We start from the raw sequence: 16,769 nt of genomic DNA, 5'->3' as shown, positions 1-16,769 counted from the left end.
TCATCAGTCTGAAATAAGCTTGTACCCATGTAGTACAACATTATAGGGCTGACCTTTCCAATCAGAGTCTGAAATAAGCTTGTACCTATATAGTATAACATAAAGGGTTTACCTTGCCCATCAGAGTCTGAAATAAGCTTGATCAATGTCATACAACATTATAGTGTTTACCTTGCCCATCAGAAATAAGCTTGTACTCATGTAGCTATATGTATAGTATATAACATCAGATGGTTCACCTTGCCCATCAGACCTGCCATTAGAAAGTTGCTATGTGATCCATTTTAAATCAAACAGTTATCTAGTCTGATTTAAATGTTTAGTTGACATCCTTCGATCATTTATTGATACCTACCTGGTATCACAGGCAGATTGTTTTCTGAAGAACATCCTTTATGTGGTGAATCTGGTGCTATTGGTGCCTGAAACAAAACAGTAGAATTAAGCTACAGTCAAACCTGTTTATAACAGCCACTCAAAGGATCAAAAGATGACCTTTATATGGAGGTTCAATTAATATGAATGATATAAGGTTGGAAGCACAAACAAGAGGTCTTTATAGACAGGTATTTTGTTATATAGTGTGTTAGAGTAGTATATGTATATCATGTACTTGGAGTTCTCTGTTATGAAAATGTTTCTGTTGGGATTCCCTTTTCTTAGACTGTTTGTATAATGTGAAGGTAACATTTTTGGGCTTCTTAAGACTGTTCGTACAATGTGAAGGTCACATTTTTGGGTATCTTAAGACTGTTTGTAAAATGTGAAGCTCACATTTTAGGGTTTCTTAGACTGTTTGTAAAATGTGAAGATCACCTTATTGGGTTTCTTAGACTGTTTGTACAATAAGAAACTGTTTGTAAAATGTGAAGCTCACATTTTAGGTTTTTTTAAGACTTTTTAAAAAATGTGAAGCTCACCTTTTTGGGTTTCTGAGACAGTTTGTCACATGTGATGCCCATCTCCTGAAGAATCTGTGCCATGTCTCGTGTATTGATGCCACAATTGTTTGCCACATTTTTCTGACAACGTTTGTGCACATTCAATTTACAAGCTGTAAAATACAAGTATAGACACATAAGATATTGCACCAAACACATCTTCGATTACTTTTTCTTTTACATTCTGTATTTTCATTCTGTAATATTTGTAAGAAACTAAAGAAACAATGTAAAGCAATACATAATTCCTTTTATATTTTACAGTGTTTCCTTATTATGTGAAAAATAGTAATTTGTGATATATTTGATTTGTAATCTGATCAAGAAGTCTGAGGAGTTACCATGATTACCAAATGTTTGCTGCCTGTTTATTATACAAATTTTTCCTATTGTAAAAATTGTGGAAATGTGATAATAATTCACCAAAAGACACATTATACAAATCAATGAAATACATGTCTTTTCTAATATATATCTCACTGGAACAAAGGGATTTGAGTACTTTTGTTTTTCAAACAGTGTGTACTCTGGACAAAGAGAGATTTCTGTGATGCCATTGAGAGAAAGGGAACAACAGACAACCAGCAGTGAGTTATTGGATATATTTTACAAGGTTTATCAACATAATCATCGTTTATGGTGAGGATAATACTTACCTTCACACTGAAGCCCCTGTCTAAACAATCCATACAGCAAGGACCCACAGTGATCACAAAATGTTGGTCGTTTGTAATTATGTACGCTAAACCTATGTGGTATATTTATATTAAATCTTGTACCCGATGTCTGAAAAGAAAAGAATAAACATATCACAAAAATCCTTTACAACTGAGTTTTGGAAAGTATTTTCTAATATATAATAAATTATATATTTATGCTTACTTAGTTATTGATAGAAAGAATGGGCTTCAACAAGGAAGATAATGGGTGGAGATATTGTTCTGTGTCAAGGTATTATACTGGGTCGAGATATGATATTTACCCCAAACCCCCATCCTTGACCCCCTTTTCTTGTTCTGTTTGTCTTACATCTACGTCTGTGGCACAACTTAATCTAACAGTAAAGCTCACTGTCAAGTGTTCTTTCATAACATTTTATCTTGGATCTAACTTTAAATATGACCTTAAGTGACGTTAATCGTTCAAAATCTATATGGGTCATCCTTTCATGAAGAAAACAATTTTGTCATATCTAATTTGAACATCCCATGACCCATAACTGTGAAGATCAATTGAATTCTTCGAGCTTTTTTCAAGGGAAAGAAGACCTCGCCTTGCATTGCACCAACTTACTTACCTCCCTTGATTATACTAAGGGTTTAATGATCTATAAAAAACAAATTACCTCCCCTGATATTGAGGGTTTAAGGATCTATTGAGAAACAAATTACCTCCCCTGACACTGATGATTTCGACCCCTACAAACTTGCCTCCCCTGCTATGGAGGGTTTAAGGATCTATTGAGAAACAAATTACCTCCCCTGATAAAGAGGGTTTAATGATCTATTGAGAAACAACTTACCTCCCCTGATATTGAGGGTTTAATGATCTATTGAGAAACAACTTACCTCCCCTGATACTGAGGATTTCGACCCCTACAAACTTGCCTCCCCTGCTATGGAGGGTTTAAGGATCTATTGAGAAACAAATTACCTCCCCTGACACTGATGATTTCGACCCCTACAAACTTGCCTCCCCTGCTATGGAGGGTTTAAGGATCTATTGAGAAACAAATTACCTCCCCTGATATTGAGGGTTTAATGATCTATTGAGAAACAACTTACCTCCCCTGATACTGAGGATTTCGACCCCTAAAAACTTACCTCCCCTGCTATGGAGGGTTTAAGGATCTATTGAGAAACAACTTACCTCCCCTGCTATGGAGGGTTTAAGGATCTATTGAGAAACACCTTACCTCCCCTAATACTGAGGATTTCGACCCCTACAAACTTACCTCCCCTGATTCTGACGATTTCGACCCGTACAAACTTGCCTCCCCTGATATGGATAGTTTACTGAGGGTTTACACCCCTACAGCCTATCTCCACTGATACTGAGGGTTTAGACCCTTACAGCCTATCTCCCCTGATACTGAGGGTTTAGACCCTTACAGCCTATCTCCCCCGATACTGAGGGTTTAGACCCCTACAGCCTATCTCCCCTGATACTGAGGGTTGACACCCCTACAGCCTATCTCCCCTGATACTGAGGGTTTAGACCCCTACAGCCTATCTCCCCTGATACTGAGGGTTTACACCTCTACAGCCTATCTCCCCCGATACTGAGGGTTTACACCCCTACAGCCTATCTCCCCTGATACTGAGGGTTTACACCCCTACAGCCTATCTCCCCTGATACTGAGGGTTTAGACCCCTACAGCCTATCTCCACTGATACTGAGGGTTTACACCCCTACAGCCTATCTCCCCTGATACTGAGGGTTTACACCTCTACAGCCTATCTCCCCTGATACTGAGGGTTTACACCCCTACAGCCTATCTCACTTGATACTGAGGGTTTAGACCCTTACAGCCTATCTCCCCTGATACTGAGGGTTTAGACCCTTACAGCCTATCTCCCCCGATACTGAGGGTTTAGACCCCTACAGCCTATCTCCCCTGATACTGAGGGTTTAGACCCCTACAGCCTATCTCCCCTGATACTGAGGGTTTAGAACCCTACAGCCTATCTCCCCTGATACTGAGGGTTTAGAACCCTACAGCCTATCTCCCCTGATACTGAGGGTTTAGAACCCTACAGCCTATCTCCCCCGATACTGAAGGTTTAGACCCTTACAGCCTATCTCCCCTGATACTGAGGGTTTAGACCCCTACAGCCTATCTCCCCTGATACTGAGGGTTTACACCTCTACAGCCTATCTCCCCTGATACTGAGGGTTTAGACCCCTACAGCCTATCTCCCCTGATACTGAGGGTTTACACCTCTACAGCCTATCTCCCCTGATACTGAGGGTTTAGACCCCTACAGCCTATCTCCCCTGATACTGAGGGTTTAGACCCTTACAGCCTATCTCCCCGATACTGAGGGTTTAGACCCCTACAGCATATCTCCCCTGATACTGAGGGTTTAGACCCCTACAGCCTATCTCCCCTGATACTGAGGGTTTAGACCTCTACAGCCTATCTCCCCTGATAATGAGGGTTTAGACCTCTACAGCCTATCTCCCCCGATACTGAGGGTTTAGACCCCTACAGCCTATCTCCCCTGATACTGAGGGTTTACACCTCTACAGCCTATCTCCCCTGATACTGAGGGTTTAGACCCCTACAGCCTATCTCCCCTGATACTGAGGGTTTAGACCCTTACAGCCTATCTCCCCTGATACTGAGGGTTTAGACCCTTACAGCCTATCTCCCCTGATACTGAGGGTTTAGACCCCTACAGCCTATCTCCCCTGATACTGAGGGTTTAGACCCCTACAGCCTATCTCCCCTGATACTGAGGGTTTAGACCTCTACAGCCTATCTCCCCTGATACTGAGGGTTTAGACCTCTACAGCCTATCTCCCCTGATACTGAGGGTTTTCACCCTAACAGCCTATCTCCCCTGATACTGAAGGTTTACAACCTAACAGCCTATCTCCCCTGATACTGAGGGTTTAGACCTTTACAGCCTATCTCCCCTGATACTGAGGGTTTAGACCCCTATAATCAACCTCCCCCGATACTGAGGGTTTAGACCCCTACAGCCTATCTCCCCTGATACTGAGGGTTTAGACCCCCACAGCCTATCTCCCCTGATACTGAGGGTTTAGACCCCTACAGCCTATCTCCCCTGATACTGAGGGTTTACACCTCTACAGCCTATCTCACTTGATACTGAGGGTTCAGACCTCTACAGCCTATCTCCCCTGATACTGAGGGTTTAGACCCTTACAGCCTATCTCCCCTGATACTGAGGGTTTACACCTCTACAGCCTATCTCACTTGATACTGAGGGTTTAGACCTCTACAGCCTATCTCCCCTGATACTGAGGGTTTAGACCCCTACAGCCTATCTCCCCTGATACTGAGGGTTTAGACCCCTACAGCCTATCTCCCCTGATACTGAGGGTTTAGACCTCTACAGCCTATCTCCCCTGATACTGAGGGTTTAGACCTCTACAGCCTATCTCCCCCGATACTGAGGGTTTAGAACCCTACAGCCTATCTCCCCTGATACTGAGGGTTTAGACCTCTACAGCCTATCTCCCCTGATACTGAGGGTTTACACCTCTACAGCCTATCTCCCCTGATACTGAGGGTTTAGACCCTTACAGCCTATCTCCCCTGATACTGAGGGTTTAGACCCCTACAGCCTATCTCCCCTGATACTGAGGGTTTAGACCCCTACAGCCTATCTCCCCTGATACTGAGGGTTTACACCTCTACAGCCTATCTCCCCTGATACTGAGTGTTGACACCCCTACAGCCTATCTCCCCTGATACTGAGGGTTGACACCCCTACAGCCTATCTCCCCTGATACTGAGGGTTTAGACCCCTTCAACCTATCTCCCCCGATACTGAGGGTTTAGACCCTTACAGCCTATCTCACTTGATACTGAGGGTTTAGACCCCTACAGCCTATCTCCCCTGATACTGAGGGTTTAGACCCCTACAGCCTATCTCCCCTGATACTGAGGGTTTAGACCTCTACAGCCTATCTCCCCTGATACTGAGTGTTTAGACCCCTACAGCCTATCTCACTTGATACTGAGGGTTTAGACCCCTACAGCCTATCTCCCATGATACTGAGGGTTTAGACCCCTACAGCCTATCTCCCCTGATACTGAGGGTTTACACCCCTACAGCCTATCTCCCCTGATACTGAGGGTTTAGACCCCTACAACCTATCTCCCCCGATACTGAGGGTTTAGACCCCTACAGCCTATCTCACTTGATACTGAAGGTTAAGATCCCTACAACTTACCTCCTCTGGTGCCGAGTCTTTGGATCCCGGGCACTTTGTGACAACATGTTGGTGGCATCGTTTGTGAACTACACATGTACACACTGAAAAAATACCAACAGGTTAAAAATCACAAAGACTGATCCTAAATCACACAAGGTCACAAAAAAATTATTACTGTTTCAAGAGTGTTAATGTAACTTCACTATACATTGATGTCCCTGTCCCCACACTTCACCTCCCCTTCACTAAACATTGATTTCCCTGTCCCCACATCTACACTTCACCTCCCCTTCACTATACATTGATTTCCCTGTCCCCACACATCACCTCCCCTTCACTATATATTGATGTCCCTGTCCCCACACTTCACCTCCCCTTCACTATACATTGATTTCCCTGTCCCCACACTTCACCTCCCCTTCACTATACATTGATGTCCCTGTCCCCACACATCACCTCCCCTTCACTATACATTGATTTCCCTGTCCCCACACTTCACCTCCCCTTCACTATACATTGATTTCCCTGTCCCCACACATCACCTCCCCTTCACTATACATTGATTTCCCTGTCCCCACACTTCACCTCCCCTTCACTATACATTGATTTCCCTGTCCCCACACATCACCTCCCCTTCACTATACATTGATTTCCCTGTCCCCACACTTCACCTCCCCTTCACTATACATTGATTTCCCTGTCCCCACACTTCACCTCCCCTTCACTATACATTGATTTCCCTGTCCCCACACTTCACCTCCCCTTCACTATACATTGATTTCCCTGTCCCCATACTTCACCTCCCCTTCACTATACATTGATTTCCCTGTCCCCATACATCACCTCCCCTTCACTATACATTGATTTCCCTGTCCTCACACTTCACCTCCCTTTCACTATACATTGATTTCCCTGTCCCCACACATCACCTCCCCTTCACTATACATTGATTTCCCTGTCCCCATACATCACCTCCCCTTCACTATACATTGATTTCCCTGTCCCCACACATCACCTCCCCTTCACTATACATTGATGTCCCTGTCCCCACACTTCACCTCCCCTTCACTATACATTGATTTCCCTGTCCCCACACTTCACCTCCCCTTCACTATACATTGATTTCCCTGTCCCCACACTTCACCTCCCCTTCACTATACATTGATTTCCCTGTCCCCACACATCACCTCCCCTTCACTATACATTGATTTCCCTGTCCCCATACATCACCTCCCCTTCACTATACATTGATGTCCCTCTCCCCACACATCACCTCCCCTTCACTATACATTGATTTCCCTGTCCCCACACTTCACCTCCCCTTCACTATACATTGATTTCCCTGTCCCCATACATCACCTCCCCTTCACTATACATTGATGTCCCTGTCCCCACACTTCACCTCCCCTTCACTATACATTGATGTCCCTGTCCCCACACTTCACCTCCCCTTCACTATACATTGATTTCCCTGTCCCCACACTTCACCTCCCTTTCACTATACATTGATGTCCCTGTCCCCACACTTCACCTCCCCTTCACTATACATTGATTTCCCTGTCCCCACACTTCACCTCCCCTTCACTATACATTGATTTCCCTGTCCCCACACTTCACCTCCCCTTCACTATACATTGATTTCCCTGTCCCCACACTTCACCTCCCCTTCACTATACATTGATGTCCCTGTCCCCACACATCACCTCCCCTTCACTATACATTGATTTCCCTGTCCCCACACATCACCTCCCCTTCACTATACATTGATTTCCCTGTCCCCATACATCACCTCCCCTTCACTATACATTGATGTCCCTGTCCCCACACTTCACCTCCCCTTCACTATACATTGATTTCCCTGTCCCCACACTTCACCTCCCCTTCACTATACATTGATTTCCCTGTCCCCACACATCACCTCCCCTTCACTATACATTGATTTCCCTGTCCCCATACATCACCTCCCCTTCACTATACATTGATGTCCCTCTCCCCACACATCACCTCCCCTTCACTATACATTGATTTCCCTGTCCCCACACTTCACCTCCCCTTCACTATACATTGATTTCCCTGTCCCCATACATCACCTCCCCTTCACTATACATTGATGTCCCTGTCCCCACACATCACCTCCCCTTCACTATACATTGATTTCCCTGTCCCCACACTTCACCTCCCCTTCACTATACATTGATTTCCCTGTCCCCATACATCACCTCCCCTTCACTATACATTGATTTCCCTGTCCCCACACTTCACCTCCCCTTCACTATACATTGATTTCCCTGTCCCCACACATCACCTCCCCTTCACTATACATTGATTTCCCTGTCCCCACACATCACCTCCCCTTCACTATACATTGATTTCCCTGTCCCCACACATCACCTCCCCTTCACTATACATTGATGTCCCTGTCCCCACACTTCACCTCCCCTTCACTATACATTGATGTCCCTGTCCCCACACATCACCTCCCCTTCACTATACATTGATGTCCCTGTCCCCACACATCACCTCCCCTTCACTATACATTGATGTCCCTGTCCCCACACATCACCTCCCCTTCACTATACATTGATTTCCCTGTCCCCACACATCACCTCCCCTTCACTATACATTGATGTCCCTGTCCCCACACATCACCTCCCCTTCACTATACATTGATGTCCCTGTCCCCACACATCACCTCCCCTTCACTATACATTGATTTCCCTGTCCCCACACTTCACCTCCCCTTCACTATACATTGATTTCCCTGTCCCCACACATCACCTCCCCTTCACTATACATTGATTTCCCTGTCCCCATACATCACCTCCCCTTCACTATACATTGATTTCCCTGTCCCCACACTTCACCTCCCCTTCACTATACATTGATGTCCCTGTCCCCACACATCACCTCCCCTTCACTATACATTGATTTCCCTGTCCCCATACATCACCTCCCCTTCACTATACATTGATTTCCCTGTCCCCACACATCACCTCCCCTTCACTATACATTGATTTCCCTGTCCCCATACATCACCTCCCGTTCACTATACATTGATTTCCCTGTCCCCATACATCACCTCCCCTTCACTATACATTGATTTCCCTGTCCCCATACATCACCTCCCCTTCACTATACATTGATTTCCCTGTCCCCATACATCACCTCCCCTTCACTATACATTGATTTCCCTGTCCCCACACATCACCTCCCCTTCACTATACATTGATTTCCCTGTCCCCACACATCACCTCCCCTTCACTATACATTGATTTCCCTGTCCCCACACTTCACCTCCCCTTCACTATACATTGATTTCCCTGTCCCCACACATCACCTCCCCTTCACTATACATTGATGTCCCTGTCCCCACACTTCACCTCCCCTTCACTATACATTGATGTCCCTGTCCCCACACTTCACCTCCCCTTCACTATACATTGATTTCCCTGTCCCCACACTTCACCTCCCTTTCACTATACATTGATGTCCCTGTCCCCACACTTCACCTCCCCTTCACTATACATTGATGTCCCTGTCCCCACACTTCACCTCCCCTTCACTATACATTGATTTCCCTGTCCCCACACTTCACCTCCCCTTCACTATACATTGATTTCCCTGTCCCCACACTTCACCTCCCCTTCACTATACATTGATGTCCCTGTCCCCACACATCACCTCCCCTTCACTATACATTGATTTCCCTGTCCCCACACATCACCTCCCCTTCACTATACATTGATTTCCCTGTCCCCATACATCACCTCCCCTTCACTATACATTGATGTCCCTGTCCCCACACTTCACCTCCCCTTCACTATACATTGATTTCCCTGTCCCCACACATCACCTCCCCTTCACTTTACATTGATTTCCCTGTCCCCATACATCACCTCCCCTTCACTATACATTGATTTCCCTGTCCCCATACATCGCCTCCCCTTCACTATACATTGATGTCCCTGTCCCCACACTTCACCTCCCCTTCACTATACATTGATTTCCCTGTCCCCACACATCACCTCCCCTTCACTATACATTGATTTCCCTGTCCCCACACATCACCTCCCCTTCACTATACATTGATTTCCCTGTCCCCACACTTCACCTCCCCTTCACTATACATTGACTTCCCTGTCCCCACACATCACCTCCCCTTCACTATACATTGATTTCCCTGTCCCCACACATCACCTCCCCTTCACTATACATTGATTTCCCTGTCCCCATACATCACCTCCCCTTCACTATACATTGATGTCCCTGTCCCCATACATCACCTCCCCTTCACTATATATTGATTTCCCTGTCCCCACACTTCACCTCCCCTTCACTATACATTGATTTCCCTGTCCCCACACTTCACCTCCCCTTCACTATACATTGATTTCCCTGTCCCCATACATCACCTCCCCTTCACTATACATTGATGTCCCTGTCCCCACACTTCACCTCCCCTTCACTTTACATTGCTTTCCCTGTCCCCACACTTTACCCAGTTACCCAGCAGATTAATTACTTGCCTTGGCACTGATACCCTTGCTTCCATAGTCCCCTGGAATGAATAAAAAGTTAATTAATGGAAAACATTAAGAAATATTCCATAGCATTTATGGTTAAACATTGTTTAATATTAAGTTATCATACTTAATTGATTCGGGACTAGAGATCACATATTTTTGTAATAGTACATACTAAAATTAAAGTCTATCTAAAATTTCCATTATGAATCAATTTCATATGCCTATGTGTGAGATGTCTATTTGTAGTGGGGAAAGGGTGTGTATGTATATATGTGTGTGGGGATGTGTGAGGGGTTTATACATATCAAAGTTTGTGTGTGTGAGGGGTTTATACATATAAAGTTTGTGTATGTGAGGGGTTTATACATATAAAGTTTGTGTATGTGAGGGGTTTATACATATAAAGTTTGTGTATGTGAGGGGTTTATACATATCAAAGTTTGTGTGTGTGAGGGGTTTATACATATAAAGTTTGTGTATGTGAGGGGTTCATACATATAAAGTTTGTGTATGTGAGGGGTTCATACATATAAAGTTTGTGTATGTGAGGGGTTTATACATATAAAGTTTGTGTATGTGAGGGGTTTATACATATAAAGTTTGTGTATGTGAGGGGTTTACACATATAAAGTTTGTGTATGTGAGGGGTTTATACATATAAAGTTTGTGTATGTGAGGGGTTCATACATATAAAGTTTGTGTGAGAGGGGTTTATACATATCAACGTTTGTGTATGTTAGAGGTTTATACATATAAAAGTTTGTGTATGTGAGGGGTTCATACATATAAAGTTTGTGTATGTGAGGGGTTTATACATATAAAGTTTTGTGTATGTGAGGGGTTTATACATATCTATGTTTGTGTGTGCAAGGGTTTAATTTATACATATAAAGTTTGTGTATATGTATAAAGTTTGTATGTGCAAGGGGGTTACACATATCGAAGTTTGTGTGTGAGAACTGTATGCTGTAGGATATGCATAGTGTGGTGAGAGTTGTATGTATATGTGTACACACAAAACTGATCTTTAACTACCCATCAGCTCCTATAGAATGCGACACCTGCTGTAGTCTACAGTTAGCCTGTCGGATACCTAGAGCTTGGTCAACCAGTACTAGTATAAACACCATGGTGTCCGCCTGCATTACTGCATACAAATATACCGTATCATCTAACATGTGTTACGGTTGAGTGATCTTAATGCATATACTAAACCTGTTTCATGAAGCACAACAAAGCAGACATTACATGGTATAATTTTCACTCGAGTTTCAAGTGTACAAATGTCAAATTTTAATATACCTATAACTCGTTCATTGTACTTCATGAGCAGTCATATATTGACTTCCTGTATATAAATATATATACATCATCATTTGATGAACTGTCAATTGTTACTACATCCAGATTATAGCCTTTATTTACTCTACAAACCCATGGTAAATGTCAGGGCTAGCTACAATCAATGATTCAAGGTCAAAGACCAAACTCTGGATCAAAAATTTAGTTTTCGTGTTTGTGCTTCACAATTAATTCTAAACTCTAATGTCAAGTCAGAGCATTCATCTTTATGTTTGCCTTCAGTTATCATTAAATTGTCTTATTTTGTAAAATAAAACCAATTACAAAAATAACAAAGGTCAATATCAAAGACACATCAATGGAGGTCAATTACACAAACAATGGAAAGGTCAATGACCCAAATAATGGAGAAAGTTAATGACACAAACAATGGAGAAGGTCTATTACACAAACAATGGAAAAGGTCAATAACACAAACAATGGAAAAGGTCAATGACACAAACAATGGAAAAGGTCAATGACACAAACAATGGAGAAAGTTAATGACACAAACAATGGAGAAGGTCAATCACACAAACATCGGAAAAGGTCAATCACACAAACAATGGAGAAGGTCAATCACACAACAATGGAAAAGGTCAATCACACAAACAATGGAGAAGGTTAATCACACAAACAATGGAGAAGGTTAATCACACAAACAATGGAGAAGGTCAATCACACAAACAATGGAAAGGTCAATCACACAAAGGTCAAGGTCACAATGCCATCAGTAATGGCCTCTTTCCATCAGATTTCATACACTGTAGCATGTTGTGATATATTGTTGTCTTTTGAATAAAATTAGTTATTAACACATCATTATTCAAGGTTATTCAGAGTCATATAGTTACACGCAGTGTTCCTCACCATATGAAGTCTCTACATAATGAGCAAAATGTGGGTTGTCTGAAGAGTGTTGCCATAAACTTATGTCCGTGAACCTGGTGTACCCGTCTACGCATAGCCCCACGTCGTAGGGGCAACCCTTCCCGCTCCCGGAACACCCGCTCCTTCTGGGGCTCCACAGGGAACGCTGCTGCAAACAAAAGGGGAAAATCAGTATATATAAACATTGTATTTATATGTACATAGCTATATCTTTGTCCTATCTTAATTCTGTCTTGTTGTACTTTTGACATCACTACAGCAGGTTAACATCATAAACTACAATGTAAATGTTTATAAGATGTATGCATACAATGTATCTATTTACATTAAAATACACTTAACTGTATACAATGTAAATGTTTATAAGATGTATGCATACAATGTATCTATTTACATTAAAATACACTTAACTGTATACAATGTAAATGTTTATAAGATGTATGCATACAATGTATCTATTTACATTAAAATACACTCAAATGTATACTTATTTCAAAAATATATACACCAAATGTATATGATTATATTAGGTATACAATGTACACAAAACATATATGATTACATTATGTATATACAAAACATGCATGTACATATATGATTACATTAGGTATATAACAAATGTTTATAGTTATATTATATTTATTTAGGTATACATGTATACAATATGTATATTATTAGGTATACACAAAATGTATATAATTATATATATATCTATTATTTACAATGTAAATAATTAGTATGCATTTGAACTGTTTGTTTTATATATAGAGAACTGTAGTTATAACTGTTTGAAATTTTATTGTACAGTGAATTAAGAAGCATTACAGACTACTGTAAACGGACAGGAATCAAGTCCTAGATTTACACTAATCTCTATTGGACAGGCTTGTCGCTGTAACAAGCACTTGTTTTGACTAATTCCTGGCTAATTGGCCGCTACCTTGTTGACCTGGTACATAATAATAATGGTGAGGTAGGGGTCTACCAGTACTCCCACATTGCTGCATCCTAGTATGCTAAATATTCTCACAGTAGTTTGGGGAACAGTAAATACACAAAGAGCCAGTCAATGGAGGTACAACCTGGTAGTCACAAACACCTTCGAATTCACTGGGACTAAACATGAGAAAACAGAGGTAGAACTTGGTAGTCACAAACACCTTCATTGGGACTAAATATGGGGAAATGGAGGTAGAACTTGGTAGTCACAAACACCTTTACAGAGACAAAACATGGGGAAATGGAGGTAGAACTTGGTAGTCACAAACACCTTCACTGGGACAAAACATGGGGAAACAGAGGTAGAACTTGGTAGTCACAAACACCTTTACAGAGACAAAACATGGGGAAATGGAGGTAGAACTTGGTAGTCACAAACACCTTTACAGAGACAAAACATGGGGAAACAGAGGTAGAACTTGGTAGTCACAAACACCTTTACAGAGACAAAACATGGGAAAACAGAGGTAGAACTTGGTAGTCACAAACACCTTTACAGAGACAAAACATGGGGAAATGGAGGTAGAACTTGGTAGTCACAAACACCTTTACAGAGACAAAACATGGGGAAATGGAGGTAGAACTTGGTAGTCACAAACACCTTTACAGAGACAAAACATGGGGAAATGGAGGTAGAACTTGGTAGTCACAAACACCTTTACAGAGACAAAACATGGGGAAACAGAGGTAGAACTTGGTAGTCACAAACACCTTCACTGGGACAAAACATGGGGAAACAGAGGTAGAACTTGGTAGTCACAAACACCTTTACAGAGACAAAACATGGGGAAATGGAGGTAGAACTTGGTAGTCACAAACACCTTTACAGAGACAAAACATGGGGAAATGGAGGTAGAACTTGGTAGTCACAAACACCTTTACAGAGACAAAACATGGGGAAACAGAGGTAGAACTTGGTAGTCACAAACACCTTTACAGAGACAAAACATGGGGAAATGGAGGTAGAACTTGGTAGTCACAAACACCTTTACAGAGACAAAACATGGGAAAACAGAGATAGAACTTGGTAGTCACAAACACCTTTACAGAGACAAAACATGGGGAAATGGAGGTAGAACTTGGTAGTCACAAACACCTTTACAGAGACAAAACATGGGGAAACAGAGGTAGAACTTGGTAGTCACAAACACCTTTACAGAGACAAAACATGGGAAAACAGAGGTAGAACTTGGTAGTCACAAACACCTTTACAGAGACAAAACATGGGGAAATGGAGGTAGAACTTGGTAGTCACAAACACCTTTACAGAGACAAAACATGGGGAAATGGAGGTAGAACTTGGTAGTCACAAACACCTTTACAGAGACAAAACATGGGGAAATGGAGGTAGAACTTGGTAGTCACAAACACCTTTACAGAGACAAAACATGGGGAAACAGAGGTAGAACTTGGTAGTCACAAACACCTTCACTGGGACAAAACATGGGGAAACAGAGGTAGAACTTGGTAGTCACAAACACCTTTACAGAGACAAAACATGGGGAAATGGAGGTAGAACTTGGTAGTCACAAACACCTTTACAGAGACAAAACATGGGGAAATGGAGGTAGAACTTGGTAGTCACAAACACCTTTACAGAGACAAAACATGGGGAAATGGAGGTAGAACTTGGTAGTCACAAACACCTTTACAGAGACAAAACATGGCGAAATGGAGGTAGAACTTGGTAGTCACAAACACCTTTACAGAGACAAAACATGGGGAAATGGAGGTAGAACTTGGTAGTCACAAACACCTTTACAGAGACAAAACATGGGGAAATGGAGGTAGAACTTGGTAGTCACAAACACCTTCATTGGGACTAAATATGGGGAAATGGAGGTAGAACTTGGTAGTCACAAACACCTTCATTGGGACTAAACATGAGAAAACAGAGGTAGAACTTGGTAGTCACAAACACCTTTACAGAGACAAAACATGGGGAAATGGAGGTAGAACTTGGTAGTCACAAACACCTTTACAGAGACAAAACATGGGGAAATGGAGGTAGAACTTGGTAGTCACAAACACCTTTACAGAGACAAAACATGGGGAAATGGAGGTAGAACTTGGTAGTCACAAACACCTTTACAGAGACAAAACATGGGGAAATGGAGGTAGAACTTGGTAGTCACAAACACCTTTACAGAGACAAAACATGGGGAAATGGAGGTAGAACTTGGTAGTCACAAACACCTTTACAGAGACAAAACATGGGGAAATGGAGGTAGAACTTGGTAGTCACAAACACCTTCGAATTCACTGGGACTAAACATGGGAAAACAGAGGTAGAACTTGGTAGTCACAAACACCTTTACAGAGACAAAACATGGGGAAATGGAGGTAGAACTTGGTAGTCACAAACACCTTTACAGAGACAAAACATGGGGAAATGGAGGTAGAACTTGGTAGTCACAAACACCTTTACAGAGACAAAACATGGGGAAATGGAGGTAGAACTTGGTAGTCACAAACACCTTTACAGAGACAAAACATGGGGAAATGGAGGTAGAACTTGGTAGTCACAAACACCTTCATTGTGAATTGGGACTAAATATGGGGAAATGGAGGTAGAACTTGGTAGTCACAAACACCTTCACTGGGACTAAATATGGGGAAACAGGGGTAAATTCTGGTATTGAATGAACTTTAAATATATCAAATGAAGGCTGTTACTGCAGATATTCTCAAATGCACACCTATTGGGGATCTTATTATGTCGAACAACATTCTATATATGGAGCAGTAAATGGAATATTCAAGGACTTTTCCATGGCACAGACCAGGATTCAATGCTTTTCAATGCAATACAACAGTATTCAAGGGCTTTTTAAGAATGTATGCATCTCATCAATGTCATTTATATTAATTAATGACAGGTCAAACTAGAAATCATTCCTGTTACTTTAAGGTCACTGGCAATCACCATTGTTACCTCAAGGTCACTCTGAATTATTTTTGTTACCCCAAGGTCACCAAAAACTATTTTGGAGTAATAGAAGTGATCCGTTTTGACCAGTCTGAATCTGGAGATTATATTGATCAGATCATGTAAACATTCTAATGTGTCAGATTTTGACAACAGCACAGACTAAACATGAAATCAGTGACTGGTAAAAATCTGGAAATGGATTTTAAATGTTGGCAATTAATTGAGGAT

The 16,769-nt window shown here is 42.1% G+C and overlaps 1 protein-coding gene across 1 annotated transcript in view; it reads right to left on the bottom strand.

Moving 5' to 3' along the window:
• LOC117323809 (calcium-independent protein kinase C-like) overlaps positions 1–16,769 on the bottom strand; it is a 59,684-nt gene that overhangs the window by 14,488 nt on the left and 28,427 nt on the right. Inside the window, exons 3-8 of the mRNA XM_033879273.1 lie at positions 12,590–12,758; positions 10,379–10,410; positions 5,871–5,953; positions 1,598–1,727; positions 921–1,054; positions 356–422 (exon numbers count right to left, since the gene is read on the bottom strand). Of these exons, the coding sequence (XP_033735164.1) occupies positions 356–422; positions 921–1,054; positions 1,598–1,727; positions 5,871–5,953; positions 10,379–10,410; positions 12,590–12,758 (615 nt within the window). The remainder of the gene's footprint in view (positions 1–355; positions 423–920; positions 1,055–1,597; positions 1,728–5,870; positions 5,954–10,378; positions 10,411–12,589; positions 12,759–16,769) is intronic.

This window comes from Pecten maximus, chromosome 3 (assembly GCF_902652985.1).
Source record: "Pecten maximus chromosome 3, xPecMax1.1, whole genome shotgun sequence".
Classification (NCBI taxonomy): domain Eukaryota; kingdom Metazoa; phylum Mollusca; class Bivalvia; order Pectinida; family Pectinidae; genus Pecten; species Pecten maximus.
This window is presented reverse-complemented; position numbering and strand designations above follow the sequence as displayed.